This window comes from Wolffia australiana, chromosome 2 (assembly GCF_029677425.1).
Source record: "Wolffia australiana isolate 7733 chromosome 2, ASM2967742v1".
Classification (NCBI taxonomy): Eukaryota; Viridiplantae; Streptophyta; class Magnoliopsida; order Alismatales; family Araceae; genus Wolffia; species Wolffia australiana.
In genome coordinates this window covers 20868492-20887136 of record NC_135836.1, presented here as the reverse complement: position 1 = coordinate 20887136, position 18645 = coordinate 20868492, and the positions used below count along the sequence as shown (strand labels likewise).

Below are 18645 nucleotides of genomic sequence, written 5' to 3'. Positions count from 1 at the left end.
CGTCCGGCCTATGTATAATAGGAGACAACTCAAAGAATATGATGCAATGAAGTCCTTTGCCAAGTCATTAAAATATTAAAAAGGAAATCTTAATGATTTTCAAACACATCATTACTGACCTGGATGATTGATTATGATTTAATAATTGACCATACCTAAAGTCATTCTAAAGGCATCGAGTGGATGGGGACTATATGTAGACAATAACCAATGACGAACATGCTCCATAAGTGAGTCGATGCACACTCCCTTGAATCTTTGATTGCACGAGGTGTGGGTTGGCACCCCACAGGCTGCACAGAAACTCGACCTTTTGATTCGGTCAAATAAATTCCTTATTAATTAATAGATACAATGATATTGTGAATTAATTTGAAAGGTCCATAAATTTTATTGTGCCATAAGAGTCCTTACCTTGACTGATACATGGGACTAGAGGTCTTCACGACATTGGAATATACAATTAATTTTGGTGATTTCATTAAAAATAACCTCTTAGTATAAATAAAGGGAAGTCCCTAAAGAATTATTTAGGGTTCTTCCCCATCTTCTCCCTTAAACTCAAAGATCTTCCTCATTTATGAAGTGATTTGGATAATGTAATGGTGGCGGAGCACGTCAAGGTGAAGGAGGAGATTCAACATGTCAGGGAATACATGGATACATCTAGGTGTTCTACACATGAGCAGTGATAAACCACAATTTGGGTTAAATATGTCATTTTAAGGAAGAGTAAAATCCCATTATAAATATATTTTAAAATTATTCTTTTAGGTGAATTTATATTTTTTATGCATTTTTAAGTTTTGTTTTATATATGTTCTAATAATTAAGTGCGATTTTTTAAAGGAATTTTGGGATAATTTTAAGGTCAAGAAAGAAGTTTTAACTTTAAAGAAAACCTTCACCATATATTGTGGGCGGTAGTGCTTTGCTGGGCAAGTAATAGACTAAAAACACCACAACTTTTGCTATAGGAGGAGTTTTGGTTGCTGTTTGATGTGTTGGAAAGCTTGATGTCTAGGCTATCAACTAGAATGTTTGTCTAGAGAAAAAGGTGAAAAAAATTAGATGAAACATTATGGGGATCACACGAGCCTTGTTACCACTTCCCCATGGCCAAGTGAGTAATTTCCGCAAGAATCTTGATCACCCTTGACCTCTCTCTGCCACACTCTTACACAAGAAGAATGATCAAAGAAATATGATTCAGAGAAGATAATAAATAGAAGTTCACTAACTCCCCAAGTTGTTGGATTTAATGACAAGGGTTTGGGGGGCTAGGAATTTTGGATTTCTAGCCCGGACCCACGTTCCCCCCACCATATTTTAAAATAGGCCTTTCAAATTCAAATTGTTGGTTTGTTCCACAATTCTTGCCTTTAGTTGACCTGGTCTCTAAGGATGTTTGAATGAACTTCTAGACTAGGCTTTTTGTGTGTTGGCTTCCTCTTATTATCTATTACATTGCTTAGGTTTCTACTTTCCTCCCATTTGTATATCAAATTCACTACTGTTTTTACCTAAGTATTGTTTTTCAAATAAAACTCAAAGAAGATGTAAGAAATATACCTGACTCGGAGTCAAGTGGGGTTAGTCTAAAAAAACTATAAAATATATACAAATAGATATTATAAAAATAAATCATAAATTTCTCATTTATCCTTAAATGGTGAATAATGCTAATGTAAATTCTAAACGTGCCAAAAATGAAGTAAAAAAACAAATATTTATTGATTTAACTTGATGTTATCAAGCAGCTCGACTTGTTTTGCTCCAAGATCCAAGAAATCATGAATGTGATTCATGGAATTTTTACCATCATTGGTTGATGTACGTGTATAGGCTCCCAAGTGACTAGGAGCATAGTTGAAGCCTAATTAATCATTCTTGTGATTATTAATGTATGATGTCAATCATTAGATAATATCTCTGATATTTCTACAACACTAGCTAGGGATTTAATTGTACCTTATTGTTTGAGCCAATCTCCTCTAACATCAAGGGGATAGTCAAAACATAACCGTCCATCCATCCATTATATATCTTTGGTATCTCAAGACTGAAGACTGAAAACATAAGTTTGTTGTGAACGAACTTGATTGACAGCTACACATAATACAATTCAAGGACTCATACAAATCAATTCATAGAACTCCACCAAAGATCATTCACTATCATTCCTTAGTGTCTCCACACTAATGACAACATGATCATGCTTACTCCCCATATGAGTGTGATATTTAAGACACACGTTTAAGTTATAGAGGTCAGTTTAAAATGATATTGTTATAATTCACTCGGTCATTGTATGTGGATGAACATAAATCAGACACCGAAGGAGCTTGCATGCCATATATTATCCATTAATGTCTAAGGGTATCATTCACTTATTGTCCCTCATCTATCAAATCTTTACCTAATCTGAACATGGGATAGCCATTTGCAGCCACGAAATAGTCAATGTTTTGTAATTTCTAACGTCCTATCAGAATACTAAATGTGTCCATGTGTGGAATCCCTTGGGCTAACTATCATGGTAAAACTTTAGCTTCTTTTTTCAATCTATCCTTAACAAATGATCTCGAATAAAGTTTCAATCATGTCATCAAAATTTCATAACAATCATCCAAATAAGCATCAAGCTCTAATCATATAAAGTTAACAAATAATCTAAATAAGGAGACATGACGCTTAAATTTACATCCATACCACGGTATGGCTAAATGAAAGAAAGTATATGCCAATAATAGTAAAAAACCGAAGAAGTCTACTCTGGCTTTCACTAAATTCTACTCTCAAGAGTAAAACCCATGGATTAACCTTCAGAACAAGTTAAAAGAAAGGCCAATGCAAAATATCAAGTCTGATCCAAGCCTACTGTAAAAACTTTAGCCTATTTCACGAAAGCATTTTGCACACATTGTTATTGTGGGCTAGATTGTCGATCTTCTGTAACGACCAATCTGACCCCCTAGTGTGATCACGATTAAGTCATCGATTGATCAAGAAAATCAATGATCCAATCTTTGGATCAACTGATGAAGGTATTATCATAATTTAATCATCTGATCCAATCAATTATGGCTCCCAGATAATCCAAGGTTCAACTCCATATAATGGGCCTGGTGCCCAATAACAACACACGCCCATTAGTGAGCTGTAATGGGCCAAAACAGAGTATCCAAGGACTTCAGTTGACTCTATCAGTTGACCAATTAAAACAAACACAAAATTTCCAGAAATTTTCTTCCTTTGGTAGCAAGAAAATGAGATTTAAAATACTCTTCAGTGTTTTTTTTTTAAATTTAAAGCTCGCCACTCGACACTGCTCTTTTTTATATTTCTCAGGAAATCTCTCTGTCTCTCAACTATCTCTTTCTCTCTTCTTTTGGGCGGCCGGAACTCGGAAGATCATTCAACGCCAGAGACCGAACTCCCAACGATAAATCTTAATCCGGACGGAGAAATTGGAGATGGATTTGATGCGATGATCCTCCTCGGTCCGTGTTTGTGATTGTTCAATGAGCGGAGAGAAATGCCGATGTTCGTGGTTCTAACGGAAGGAACTTCGGGCGATGGATCTCTTCGCTGTTTTATGCTGAAATGCGGCCTGATCTGCGATATGCACCGTCGGTGATCGGAGGTAGCACGGTCGAGGGGTTTGGGAGCCCGGGGGTTCTGTTTTATCTTTCTTTGTTCGTACTGCAAGAAGGAGGTATGGATCTGTCCAAGGTCGGCGGGAAGATTATGAACTCCGTGCGGTCAGCGAGATCCCTCGGATTTCTGCCTACTACATCCGACCGGCCTGAGGTAACGAGATAGTAATTTTAGGGAGGAGATCTCGATCGAGGCTTCGTTAATTTTAGTTTTCTTCTTACGAGCGTTGTAACCGCTGGGCGGATCAACTCTAATTTAGCTCGAATTGTTCTGTCGTACGATTTGTACGCCGTTGTACGCCGATTACTTTGCGAAGAGACTGGCCGTGATTCACTGATTGCGGCAGCTGGAAACATGAACCGTTACTTCCAAACTTGGCTTGAAATATATATAAATAATAATGCTGCATTGTTTCGTCATTTGGGTATATATATCTAGTGTCTTCAGTGTGTATCGTTGTAATGTGTCATTCTGAGTAATTTATTTTTTAGTTTATTGCCAGCCTTTTAGATTCTGTTCTTGATACATGTCTTTGAAAGCCTTTATTTGATTTCTCCCCTAACTATAATTTCGTTATTTTGTATGCTGAGTTTTTCTACCATGGCCCATGGCTAGGTTCCCATGTCATGTGTAATTAGGCTTCAGACAGTGCTTGATATCTATGTGTATCAAAATAACAAGAATCTATGAAGAGAATTGAACTCACAGTATGGAGTTTCCACTCCACTTAATGTTGCAAGCTCTTCTATGTCTTCAAAATACCACAAAGCCAAGAGGTGTGGTTGAACTCTAATGCCAAATGCAACCGCCGAACTCCAGAGACTGCTGAGCCCTTCAAGTTGACCACATGCCAACTGAACCCCCTGGGTGTGGGACTTTTTCTGTGCCAAGTTAAGCGATGGATCAGTATTTCAGTATTGGTTGCATGCATGGCCACTGTAAGGCATGTTGCTTGAAGCATTGCCTCACTTATATGGGCTCACATGGAGCCCTAATGCCAAGTTTCGGGACTGTTGGGATGGAGTGTGGAATCTGATCTTAGTTGGTGCCCTGTTGGACCAGAGGGTTGCCAAATTCTTGGACATACAACAGTTCCTAGCCAACAAGATGCAGCCAACAAGATGGCTGGACATGATTCAACGGGCCTTTTTCAGTCTGAAAGTCTTTCATGAGGATCCGAGAGGGGCAAGAAGGGGGCCTGAAGTATTGCTGAAGATGCAGATTTTTTCCTGACTTCTATTATGGAGAGGACTAATGTCCCTTGCCTTTCACAAAAGGCTATACTCAGATTCATCTTCAGCATGTGTGTTATACTCAAGAGGGGAAGAAGACTACCAACACCTATTTTTCGAGTGCCCCTCATGATCTGGGGTAGCCAAAAGATATCAATGGTGGGCGTGAAGTCTGATGAGGCTTTTTGGGGCTTAATCCAGAGCTGCGGGTGCAGAAGGAAAGAAGAAGGAGGGTGGGTCCATGCAGCACTTCGGGACATATGGCCTCATAGGAACGAGGTGCTGTTCAGGAGAAGGAAAACTTCTGTGGATGGGGTTATCCATGAGTTGGAGGGACTTGAATCGTGGAGTGAGGAGGGTTTCAGCATCTTTGGATAGACCGAGATGGGATTATAAGGCTCTACTGGGAGGGTCACTGACTCGTCAGATGATTGTCCCTTTTAATGTTTTAAAAAACCATCCCCTGTTCTCTCCTCTTTATTTATAGCCTTCCTTCATACCCTCTCTTTATCAGTGGTCAAGAACTGGTAGTTACATTGTCAGGTCAGTGTCATCAGAGCCATCTGGACCTGTGTCTCCCTTTTCCGTGGTCTTGTCCCTTCTTTCATAAACTCGTGTCATGATCGTATCAGTGCACTTGGGTTTTATTGAAAAAACTCATAATTAAAATGGCTTTGTCTGATACCCTGGTCTCTCAGTGTAGTACTGTGGTCCCTGTCTTGTTTGTTCTGACACCCTGCTGTACTTCTCCAAATGGGAGCATGTGATCATCTCTGTTATCCTCTTGTAAACATGGTTTCTAAGGTTTTCAAAACTCGTGCTGGATGATGAGCGAAGGTGAAAATTAGCTTAGTGATCCCTAATAAAGTCCCTATTCTGCTTCTTGGTGGTGGCAGGGTAGATACCTCAACTTGCGTAATTCAGTGGTAAATAATTTCAGAGGTATATTCGACGGAAACTTTACATTAAAAGTATCTGTTACATAAATGAGATATGTTAAATCATCATGCTGTTTTTCTTGATGAAATAATTATTATGGGTATGTCTCCCGTTTCTTCTATCTCTTCTGTGAGAGTACTGGTTTTTTTTTTGAACTATAAAAAGGGATGAACACCCAACGAATAGGTGAACCTCCCGTCAGGACCTCACAGGCCCTTTACATGCTTATCAGTCACCATCAAAACCTCCCTTCACTTCCCGTCGCTCGCAAGGATCATGCTGCCTTAAGTCCTGCTTCACGTATAGCTCCATCGGTAGACGCCCTTCTGTCTCTGAACACCACCTCGTTTCGATGTAGCCAGATGGCCCACAACACCGCTAGTGCTCGGCTCCCTTCCTTGTTTCTTCTTCCCACGTAATTCTGTGCCGACTACGAAAAGGCCTGTTCAGATGTCACCTTTATCCTTGAAAGTAACTGGCTGGCCCAAACTGTGCGAGCAAAGGAGCATTCAAAGAAAAGATGGTTGCAATCTTATTCCCCATTCAAACACAGCACGCATGGCAACGAAGTATCTGGGTATAACTTTTTGTGAAGGACTCCTGTCATTAATCTTTTCCTTGCTAGCAGCCACCCAAAAACCGCACCTTCACTGGGACTTTTTGGTGCCATATGAACCTGAATGCGCTGACTAGTGTCATGTCTTCCTCTTGTCCTTCTCGGATCATTGTATAAGCCTTATGGACCTAGAAGAGGCCATTTGTCCATGTCCAACTATCTCTTTCTCCATCTTCTGTCGTAGCTGAAATAGGGATTGTTGCATATCTGTGAGGGTACTGGTGTGAAAGAAAAAAGAATCACATTAATGAACCATGTGTGTTTTTGAAAATTATTGGGGAAGCCATTGGAGCTAGAAAGATCCTCCAGAAGTGGTTGGTGCATGGTCTGAGACTTGAGCATGTATGAACAATGCCCAATAAAATGGTTAGCATCAGTCGGAGTACTGGCTGGATTCTAGTTACCCATACTAGAAAATTCCAATATGACCATTGTTCAAAAAAAAAATAAAATCCAATACGGCCATTTCTGGTGGCTTGCTGTGTGGTTTCCACTTTCAAGTCTCTTTTGTGAGTCTTGAGACTGGAGTTTTAACACTAAAGAGCAGTTGACTGACTGTTCTTCTCTTTTGGGCGACCTGTTAAACTTCCAAGGTGGTGTATTTGTTCCTGAATGCACTGAGGGTATCATTCTGGTACGTTCCCTACCAGATCAAGAACTGATTTGTGAAAGAAAAGAAATACTTGCAGGAAATGGTAAAAATGTCGATCCTCAGACGGGTGGAAATTCTTACCCAGACTATAGGTGGATACTGACTTCAAGAGTGGACCTGGCGTACTGGTCTCGATCGATGAATTGCAGAGAGTCTTTGATCACAGGATGCCAATCAAAGATAGGCTAACCTGTGCGTGCAGCACAATTTGGAGAAGATGGCCTTTTAATTCGGCATGCCTGGCTTGAATACCATGTAATGATTCTCCTGTAAGAAGTGGCTGATGCTTATGCTGATACTGATGCTGTGGCACAAGCTGATTGATTTGCATGCAAAAAACATTATTGATGTATAGATTTAGGGGAAGTTACCTACCAGCTGACAGGGGATTTAAAGGGCAAAAAGTATATCAGACATCTCTCTTAGAACATATTTCGACGATAATATTTTATTTGTAGTCTGGCCACCATCTAAATAGTTATGAGATTCTTACGGTGGAATAGTATTTTATGGAAATCTCTCCCTATGAAGACAAAGGTTCCGGTGCCTTTTCAAAGAGTATGATACTTTTCTGTACACCTAAGCTTTTCTTGTATTTAGTTATTTGTGTTTGGAGAGCACAAACCATTTTATTTTATTCTTTTACCTGACTATAATGGATCTTTCAACGAAATGCAGAAATCAGAGACCTTAAAATTTCAGTGTTGGAATTTTCAATTTTATGCCAGGTTCCCGATCGTGCAGCAGCGGCAGCTATTGTTGCTCGTGCTCTTGCTGGAATTCCTCCTCATCAAAGACAGAACATATCATCTAGCTCTAAAGAGTTGGTTTCAATATATGGTGGTCGACCTCCTGGTGAAGTCACTATTGATCTCGAGGAGGAATTCTATGAAGAGGTAATCTTGTTTCTTTGATCAATAACATTACCCTGGGTCTCTTAGATATCAGATCTAATGATTTATTTGCTTTAAGTTGTTTCCTTTAAAATGCTTATCTTTCAATTTCTTGATACTTGGTTTATGACTACGTTCTCTTTACTACTACATGAATTCATCGCTTCTTCTTTTAAAGAGATAGTAGGATCATGCAACAGATTGTGTGAAAGAAACATTTTACTTCCTTCAAAGTGGTCAACACTAAATTTATTAAGAATCAGTTTATGTCAATGTTGTCTTTACTGCTACATAAAGATGTTGCCTTTTCTTTTAAAAGATAGCTGAATCATGCTATGAATTGTGTGATATTACAAGTTGTGGGATACTTTTTCTATATTTTGTTAAGATCAGTTAGATGGGACTACACATTTCAGAAGTTTTTAAAAGGGGTTTCTATATATCTCATTTGTATCAGTTGGAAATCAAGTTGGTGAAGTAACATTTGTTTTTTGTGAAAGAGTAAATCCCCAACTAGGGGAAAATGTATCTCATTTATTATCTCCACTACAAACCAAAAAATTTAGCTGTAACCATTATTTATGTTGTGAAGGTTGATGTAGCTTTAGCTGGGAGGGAAGACTTCAGACAGCAGGGCAAGCCTTCACATCACAGTTGGACCAGGAACAATGTGCCCCCGAACTTGGTGGCATAGTCTTTTGCTGGTCCACTTGTGATGTGAAGGCTTGCCCTGCTCTCTGAAGTCTTCTCTCCAATCTATAGGTACATCAACCTTCACTACAAAAATAATGGTCACAGTTACATTTTTTGGATTGTAGTCGAGATAATAAATGAAAGTAATTTTCTGCTAGTCTTTGCTGGTCAGCCTAGTCTTTTGACGAGACATCAGAATGGAAGGGATGCCTATATGAAGATTAGAGAGGGAGTTGCAGAGGACTTGAATCAGGCACCACATGTGCGTTGCTGTAGAAACAGAGAGTCCATCCCATGGTACGGACCTCCAGTTGGCTGTTGAGGGGTGGCTACTGGTGACCCAAGACTTCTGAAAAAGACTGGTCCTGGTGGCCTCAATAGAATGCCGTCTGTGCACAATGGGCGACGAAGACTGTTCACACCTCTTCTTCACATGTCAGTTCGCCCAAGGAGTATGAACATCATAGCAGATTTCAGGTGTGGATGTCTCTTCTGATGAGGCCTTGTCGGACTCTGTCAGGGTCGACATATAAAGGAGCAAGCTGGAGTGGGGGACGCTTCTCTCGGTGCCATGGGCAATCTGACTGCACCCCAATGAGGCGGTGTTTAGGGGAGGATGGTCTCAAAGGATATTGTCATTCACAACGTGAAGAAGCTAATGTCCTACTTGTTTCGAAAGGGGTGAAGAGAGGACCAATTCAGTCACTATGTGTATGGATTGTTAATATATTTTAATAGCATCAGGTTGATCATCGGTCTCAGGTAGTCGTGAATGGCATTATTCAAGACAAATTATTCAAGAAAAACGACTAGGCCACCACATGAGTATTCAAGAGAATCACACGGGAGAAGAGAATGAAGAACCGATTCGTCTATTCCATGGGTTCACACCCTAGCTTTGTACAATGTAGTCAGTTTCGCTATCCGTTAGTGAGACCCCTTAGGTTTATGATGGTAAAAGAGGGCAAAAAGACATAGGAGCAATTATCCTAACTTCTAGGGTAAAATAGAAAAAGGCCAAAACAAGTATCTTTGTGAACATGTTGCCGGTTCAATTTTTTTGACTAGTCAAGAGTTGAAAATAAGAATTATTTCTATTCCTTAATTTCACCATTTAAGAATATCATTTAACTCATTTCCTAGAGAGTATTAGTTGCAGGGCGACAAAGCACATCTTTTTGTAAGTATAATGTGAACATCTGCTGAACTGCTGTTCGTGCCTTCTTTGGATGGAAGACTGCCTTCTATTCTCCATACTTTAGGTGTTGAATCATGGATTTGTGTTCTTTTATAGTTTTGAAATTTTCATTTTTGGGTAGCTTTCACTTGATCTTGTTTCTTTGATTGAGATTCTTTCTTGCCTTCTTTGGATGCTTCAGTATGGACCCCGCGGTGTCCATAAGGCATTAAATCTACGGAGAACCTGATATCTTTTATTTTAATGGTTATCTTGTTGTGGTTCGCAGAAATTTGATCCAGTGAAGCATGTTCTAGAAAGAATTCCTTCTGAAGAGACAGATGTAAAGTATTTTGAGGATGAGGTAAGTATGGCCACAGAATGCTTGGTTTCATTTGATTTTTGGTATAGATATAAACCTCATGTCTTTTACACCGCTTGTGAAATTAATATTACAATCATCCTTATTTTAAGTATTTTTAACATGCACTTCATGAGAACCTACAATTGAGGCTTCCTAGCTTTTGACTGAGTCAGTTGAGTCTTTCTAGAAACTTGAGTTTTGGTTTTCCCCAGAATGTTGAACATTTCGTTATATCTCTTGACTAGCTTAATAAACACTTGACTCCACGTGCTGCATGCACATTATCAAGAATCAGCCGAAAAAATGATAAACTATGACCCATTACCTCCAGACCCTAAGACTGTTCCGGGTTTTGTAAATGCTGATTCATGGGCTGCTTTAGATTCCAGCATTAGAAGTTAGTTGGCCAAGGTTGTCATCTTGCTCCATGGCTGATCGGCATTTGACCTAGCCGCCAGTCAAAATGAGAGAAGGAAGCAAGAGAGAAAGAAAACTTCGTTAATTCATTCCTAGGATTTCTCTGGTTTAAAAACGAGAGACTTACAAGTAAATGGGCCGGGCCCACATATAAATGCGCTAGCAGATTGGTGAGTTTGTGGGCCTCTTAAATATGGGGCCCACATTTACAGATAAACAAAAAACGGTAAATGAAAACATAAATGTAAGTTTGATTATTCTTCTGCTAACATTATAAGTTAGTTGGCCAAGGTCCAGTAATTTTTAGTGTCTTATTGTGGAACTATTAGCACATATGACTGGTTGTGGAAGCAGAAAGTTTGCAAAAAGGTGCAGAGTTTTAGTTGATTGTTGATGAGGCAGCAACTAGTGACACGAAACATCTAAAAGAGAATGTTTCCAGGGACCTCGGCATAATACGTATGTGCAGAAAAGTCGAGGAGGGCAGTTCTGATGAGGTAATATGGGCTTCACGACAGATCCTAGGGGTGGATGTCTCTTCTTACGAGGCCTTCTGGGCTTGGGTCATGGAAGGCAGATCCAGTGTGGAAGGCTTCTTGTGGTGCTGTGGGCAATCTGGCTGTGCTGCAATGATGTGGTGTTTCAGAGGAGGATGGTCTCAATGGAGAACATTATTCATAATGTGGAGTCTCTTTTGGCATATTGGTTTGAAGAGGGAACCATTTTGGTCTTTGTGCGTATTAATTCCTCATCTAAGTTAATAGCATCAGGTGATCATCAATCTCGGGTGGTCTTCCTTTCTTTCTTCAAAAAAAAAATTTCTCCCATGTGAGAATAAGGGACTACAAGAAAAGACATGTAGGCCATTTACAGCACGTGGCCTGCTTAAAAAATCCAAAAAAATCTGTCTCATGCCTCACCAAATGGTAGATTCTGACACAGCCTTAGAACACAAACAGTGCAGGAACAGGACTTGAATCCACAAGTCATGCTCTACTTGAAAGAGCCAAGTCCTGAATCCACATAACTAGCTTCTCCAACCATTGAGTCCACAAGGGGTTTGCTTGAATCCACAAGCAGCTAAGCACTCTCTAGCAAAGAGAACACTCAGAGGAGAGAAACAACAGTTTCAACAGGACAATAGATTTCAATAATACTCATTCAGGGGTACATGGGAGCCTTATATAGGCTACACCAAGTGCAGGGTCATTCATAATGACTGTAACCATGAAAAGATAAGTCAAAAATTGAGAAAAACAATTTTGACGAGCTAAAACAGAGGATAAGCAGCCTGACAGGCCTGAGCAGAGATATCCTGCAGATTCTAGGGCCTCTAGAAGCTGTGAGGAGATATTTGTGTGCCCCAAGAAGATCCTGATAGGACAAAACAGAAGATATGCAGCTCTAACAAGTTAGAGCGGAGATTTTCTTCAAAAAAAAAAAGTTAGAGCAGAGATCCAGGCAGAAGAAGAATCTGACAGAGGGTTCTGTCAGAAGATCTTGTCAGAGAAAATGTTGTCAGAGAAAATCCTGTCAGAGGATTTTGAGGGGCTCTAGGTAATTTTCTGTAGGTCCTGTCAGTTCTAGAAGAATCTCCTTCTTGGGTCACAAGTTGCCAATGGGCCTCAGAAAATGGGCCTCTGGGCTACATCAGATTCCCATCAGACTAGAACCACACGGTTCTCCCAAATCAGCCCCGTGCCATAACTGTCCTTTAGGACATACATGGTCAGATCATCCAACCACAATTCTGTCCGGCATTTTTGTCACCAGTGCCAGGTTCATGGAGTGTAATTGGATAACCCCAACCTCTAATCCACGGGTCTTTAAACCACGTCTGAGGAAACCAAATACATCCCATTGTCATTCCTTGACAGGAACCTTTTTGAAAAAAATCCTCACGAAGCCTCAGAGACGCTTTTGAACACTTGTAGGCATATTAAAGATTGAGAGGTAGAAGATCGTATTGGCGAAAAGGCCAACTGCAGCAGCACCACGTGGCCCCCTTGTACAACTCTGTTCTGCCTCTCAAATCTCCTCTCCACCTTCTCAATCTCGGGCTACTAATCAATGATGTTGAGTCTTCTGCCATCAATGGCAGGCCAAGATAACACGTAGCTTGATTTCGGGTAATCTTTCCTCTTTTCATTAAAAAAAAAGAAGATAGCACCTAGCTATGATCCGATGGGTGTCCTCAGGGCTCTAGAGCATAGTGCCTCATTTGATGATTTGACTCGATTGATCTGTAGGCTGAATTATTTGCAAATAGGTTTATAATGTGGATAGTGTTAATTTTCAAAAAAAATAAAATAATGTGGATAGTGTTGAATGAGATTCTTTCTTTTTCTCTTCTCAATCTCTAAGTAATAGCCCACTAAAATGGACCCATTTCGGACTCTCTCTCCTCTCCACTATAAGTACCATGTAATGAACCCTAAATTAGACTTAGGAGGTTGATCCTCTTTCAATTCTAGGTTTCTTAATGGTATCAAAGCCACATCTAGGAGTTTTCCTCCATATTTGATCTTCTATCAGGTCGCTCAGGATCCGCCACGGTTCACGTAGGCTCTGCCTCAGCTCCGCCTCAGCTCAGGCCGTCTCCATGGCCATCCATTTCAGTTCACGACCATTTGAGCCTTCTTCATTGCCGTTCGTTCTGGCTCTGCCTCCGCTCGTGCTGGCTTCGCCGCCATTCGCGCCATCCTCGACAACATTCACGATGGCATTGCCTCTGCTCGCTCCAGCTCCGCTGGGGCTCTCATCAGCTTGGTCGTCGCTCACATTGGCTCGACCGTTGCTCATGTCGGCTCGCCGATACTCCGTCGGCTCCGCGGGCATTGACCGTGTCGTTTTGCCTTCGGATCTTGTAGTTGATCATCTTTAAGCTGCTGCTAGGTTATCTCATGGCTCATAACGACTCCACTTCTTCCGCTGCTAATCTGCCGCCGGCGCCGCCTACTCTCTCAACGCTAGAATTGAGTCATTGGCATTATCCTCTGCCTCTTATACCTCCTAAATTTCGTTTTACAGGATTGAATCTTCTTCAGTGGTGTTAATATGTTTAAATCACTTGAAAGGAAAGCTCATGAAGCATCTTGTAGAAGAACCGCCGTTCCCATTGCATCCCATTATGGTCATTGGCTTGAGGTCAAGGACATTGTTCATTGTTGGCTCCTTGACAGTATCAGTCCATCTTTTGGTGCTGAATTCTTATCTCTTGAATCCACCAAGGAGATATGGGACGCTGCTCAAGAATCTGACTCGAAGAGGAACAACGTGGGCATTGTCTAGGATCTTGTGACTTGCTCCACCAATTTGGTCCGAGGTCCGCAATCTGTTTGGGAGTATCACATCGAATTGACTTTTGTGGGCTGAGCTGGATCCCTGCATGCCTCCAAACCCCCACTCTATTGATCGTCGGTGCGTACTTCAACTTTTTGTGTTCAAATTTCTCAAGGGATTGAATCCCCAGTATGAGCCTCTATGGTGTCAGCTCATCCATCAAGAGCAAGCTCTGACCTATCAGTAGGCCCTTCAAATTGTTCAAATTGAGGAGTCACGTCATGGCATGTTCTACCCATAATTCTCATCTGCAATGGCTCTCCAACAGCTTGGGAACTCAGATCCTCCACATCTAGGGAGGGCCATCTCATATGCCCTTTGCTGCAGTGACACACCCTCACATGGCCACCAGTCTTGAAGTCTGTGCCACCGGGTCAGGGGACTTATGGAGTTCCTTCTCTCTTCTTGAAGTATTGCAAGAAACGTGATCATTCCAAGGACACTTGCTACAAGTTGCAACCGAAGAATGCTCAACAAAGCCTCTTGGTCAGCATTCCAATGTCTCTTGCCTCATATCGGACACTCTCCTGCTGTACCAATACCGGACACTCTCCAGCTATGCTGCATCATCTTCTTGCAGGGGTACCCCAACCAACAGTTGCTGATGCATAATCTTCTATGGGAATTCAGCTCAGGAATGACGAAACCCACCAACTCTGCCTCTCACTTCAGTCTAATGTGGTGAGCTCTACTTCATTGGTTTATGGAAGTAAAATTTTTGTCCCTTCCTCTCTTTTGTCTTCATGGATGCCATGGATCGTTGACTCGGTGCCACTGCCCACATGATCCCTGGGTCCTAGTGTTTCCTCACCTATAACCCTCTCCTAGTTCTCTTAAAGTTTGTACTGCGTTCGGTGACCTCCTCACTGTCTCCGGGGTGGGGTGCATCCAATTCTCCTCCCACCTTACTCTCACCCATGTCCTTCATGTTCCACGTCTTACTATTAACCTCCTTTCACTTTGTCACCTTGTTCAAGACTTGGGCCAAGATTTATCCTTCATACCTAATACCTGTTTCTATCGCGATAATGTGTCGGGGCAGATGACTACACTTGTTGAGTAAAGAGGTGGTCTCTACTTCCTCCATCGTTCTCCTTCGGTCCCTGCTGTTGGAGCTGCTCTCTCCTCTGTGACGCATGACAACCTTTGGTTTCTTCACTGTCGTTTGGGTCCTCTACTCTGAAATTGATGTTTCCTTGTTTGTTTCATGGACGTCCTGTGGAGGGGTTTGTTTGTGAACAATGTCGTTTGGTTAAGCATACTCGGACAACATATCCTCCTTCTGATCCATCTTCTCGTTCACCTTTTCCTCTCTCTCACTCGTTCATAGTGATCTATAGGGTCCTACCCTCATCCCTAGCATGCAGGGCCTGCGATGGTTGGCAATATTTGTTGATGGTTCCTCCCGCTTCGCGTGGGTTTATATTCTAAAAAATTAATCCTACCTTTGTCAAACTATCATTTCATTTCATGCCCTCATCCAAAATTAGTTTGCTATGTCCTTATAATGCTTCCGCTCCGATAGTGTGCGTGATTACATTAGCTCTACCATTTCCACCTTCAACTCACATTGCATCGGTACAAAATATAATGTCCATATACTCCTCAATAGAACGGTCTTGCTGAAAGCAAGTTTTGTCACATCTTTGATACCACCCATGTTTTTTTCTTAACATGTACATGCCCAAATATTTCTGGGGTGAGGCTTCTCTTAGCGCAGTAATCTCATCAGCCGCCTTCCCTCCAGCGTCCTTTCCCACATTCCTTCCCTTGATGTCCAACATCGAGCCTATCCCTTGGTTTCCTTGAAAACTAATATTATTCCTTGCATTTTTGGGTGCATTTTCTATGTCGCTAACTGTTGAGAAATATGTGCCACATAAGTCCAAGCCCAGAGAGAATGGCCCAAATCCAATAGGAGATCTATTGGGCCCACTAAAAAGGAAGAACCAGGAGATAGTGGGGCCCACCGCAAAAGCTAACGGCTAGTGAAAACTAGCCGTTAAATAGCCGTTGGGCGACTGCCCAAACGGCTGCTATAAGTACTGATGAAAAACCTTATTTCTCGTACTATTTTTGTGTGAAATAAAATTATCTTTTCTTACTTTTCTCAACTACTGCACTTCGACGATCTTCAGCATCTTGACACCAACCATCACCTTTCTCGAGATAAGTGCAATGCTGAAGCGCTCCATTGTGTCCTTGTGGGTTACACTTCTCAGTAAAAGGGTTACAAATGCTAACATCCGTCTACTTATTGCTTCATTATGAGTAAAGATGTCATTTTTGATGAGTCTACTCCCTTCTACTCTGCTAGCCCTTCCTCATCCTCTTCCCCTCCTTTTCTACTTGTCAAATCTTTTGATTATTTTGTTCCTCCTATACCTTCGTCCATACATCCCCCCTGCTGCTCCTCTGTCCGCTATCCCTCCCTCTGTTACTCTACATAAATTTGATGGGATCACTAACTATCGGCACGCACGTCCTCCATTGGTAGTCTCTACCCCGCCACCTACACCTACCCTTGAGTACAATCGGCGCGCCCGTCCTCCATTGGTAGTCTCTGCCCCGCCACCTGTACTTACCCCTGAACCACCTAAACCTCTCCCCGCCACCTACACATACCCCTGAACCACCTAACCCTCTCCCCGCCAATGTTGATCTTCCAATTGCTCTCCGTAAAGTCCCTCAGTCATGTACCTCCAAACCACTTTATCTTTTGGCCAATTATGTTTCCTCCCAGTTGTCTCTCCCCTTTTTACTGTTCCTTTCTCATGACTCTTGATTCCATTGTCATTCCAAAGACTGTGGATGCTGCATTAGCTTCTCCTAAGTGGCGTCACACCATGGAAGAGAAACTTGCTGCCTTGGAGAAAAATCAGACTTGGGATCTTGTTCCCTTGCCTTTTGAGACATTTGGCCCTGTTGCTAAGATGAACACTGTTTGTCTCCTTATTGCGTCTGTGGCTCATCATGATTGGTCTCTTCAGCAATTTGATGTCAAGGATGCCATTCTTCATGGTGGTCTGCATGATGAGGTTTATATGTCCGTGCCTCCAGGCTATGCGGCCCCTTCTTCGGTGTGCCCTTTGGTATGTCGTCTCAAGAAGGCCCTCTATGGCTTGAAGCTCCTTGGGCTTGGTTTGGTCTCTTTACACACTATATTAAATTATTTGGCTATTCTCAGTGCAATGATGATTATACCCTTTTCTATCGTCATTTCCCATCTGGGGTAGACACTTCTTCTTGTGTACTTGGATGACATTATAATTATGGGGAATGACTCTCAGGCGGCAACTCAGTTGGTTTCACATCTTGATGGAGAATTTGACATCAAACATCTTGGCCAACATTGATTCTTGGCATTGAGGTGGCATATTTTGCTACTGGTATTTTTCTTTGCCAGTGGATATATATTGCTGACCTTCTTCAAGAGCTCAAAAAGGAGGATTCACAACCCCTTACCACTCTTTTTGAAGTTAGCCATCGGCTATCTCTGGCAGAGTAGGAGTATGTTGATCAAGGAAGGTACCAAAGATTTGTTGGTAGGCTGATATATTGCACTCACACTCGCCCCGACATCGCTTATGCAGTGGGTGTGTTGAGCCAATTTATGCATCATCCGAAGATGTGTCATATGCATACTACCAACCGTGTGCTATCTCAAAGGTACTGTTGGACTTGGTCTTCAGTTCAATCGTAATGGTGATCTCCATTTGGATGTTAATATGGATGGTGATCATGTGGGTTCTCATGTTGATTGATGCTCAACTTCAGGGTATTGCACTTTTCTTGGAGGCAACCTTATAGCGTGGTGCAGTAAGCAGCAATCCATCGTTTCTCGATCCAGTGCTGAAGCAGAGTTACAGGCCCTTGCACAAGGTCTCTGTGAGGCATTATGGCTCACCAATCTTCTTGTGGAGTTGAAGTTATCGTGTGATCAACCTACTCAAATTTTTTGTGACAATAAGTCTGCTATCAGCATAGCCCATGATACAGTGCAGCACAGCAGCACTAAACATGTTGAAGCTGATTGACTCTTCATTAAAGAGAAGCTGGAATCAGGATGACTTTGCACTCCGTACATCCCTTCCGCTCGTCAGCAAGCTGATATCTTCACTGAAGGCCTATCTGCAGTCCACTTTCAAGAGTGGGGGAGAATTCTCGCAATACTGTGGGCGGTATGGTTGCACCGAAACAAAGCGGTGTTCAAGGGAGGAAAGGCTTCAGTCGAGAGTGCCATATTTGATGTTGAGGCGCTAATATCTTTTTGGGGGGTGGGGGGATAAAAGTAGGATGTACAGTCATAACTGTAAATGATGTGTACATGACTTTGTTTTTTTAATAGTATCATGTGTTCCACTGGTTTCGGGTGGTCTGCCCTATTTTCTTCAAAAAAAAAAAATATTGTAAATATTTTTACTTTGATTTGAAAATGGGGGGCGTATATACTTCTTGTGTTTGATCTGTTGAAAAGACACACAAAACATAAATATTAGTCACTCTTAATGTCTCAGGCTCTCCAAGGGTGCACTTTTAGATATATATTCATAGGCTGTTTCATAACATCTGGACCTGGGTCTCTGAGTCGCTGGTTCTTTTTACCTGAGAATCCAGAATAGGCGACACACACATACCTATATACTTCCATCATCCAGAG

The 18645-nt window shown here is 41.7% G+C and overlaps 1 protein-coding gene across 1 annotated transcript in view; it reads left to right on the top strand.

Moving 5' to 3' along the window:
- Nucleotides 1-3356: 3356 nt before the first annotated feature.
- The window catches only part of LOC144700041 (coiled-coil protein), an 83872-nt gene continuing 68583 nt past the window's right edge, over nucleotides 3357-18645 (top strand). The window contains exons 1-3 of the mRNA XM_078571418.1: nucleotides 3357-3813; nucleotides 7828-7995; nucleotides 10152-10226. Of these exons, the coding sequence (XP_078427544.1) occupies nucleotides 3607-3813; nucleotides 7828-7995; nucleotides 10152-10226 (450 nt within the window). The 5' untranslated portion in view covers nucleotides 3357-3606. The remainder of the gene's footprint in view (nucleotides 3814-7827; nucleotides 7996-10151; nucleotides 10227-18645) is intronic.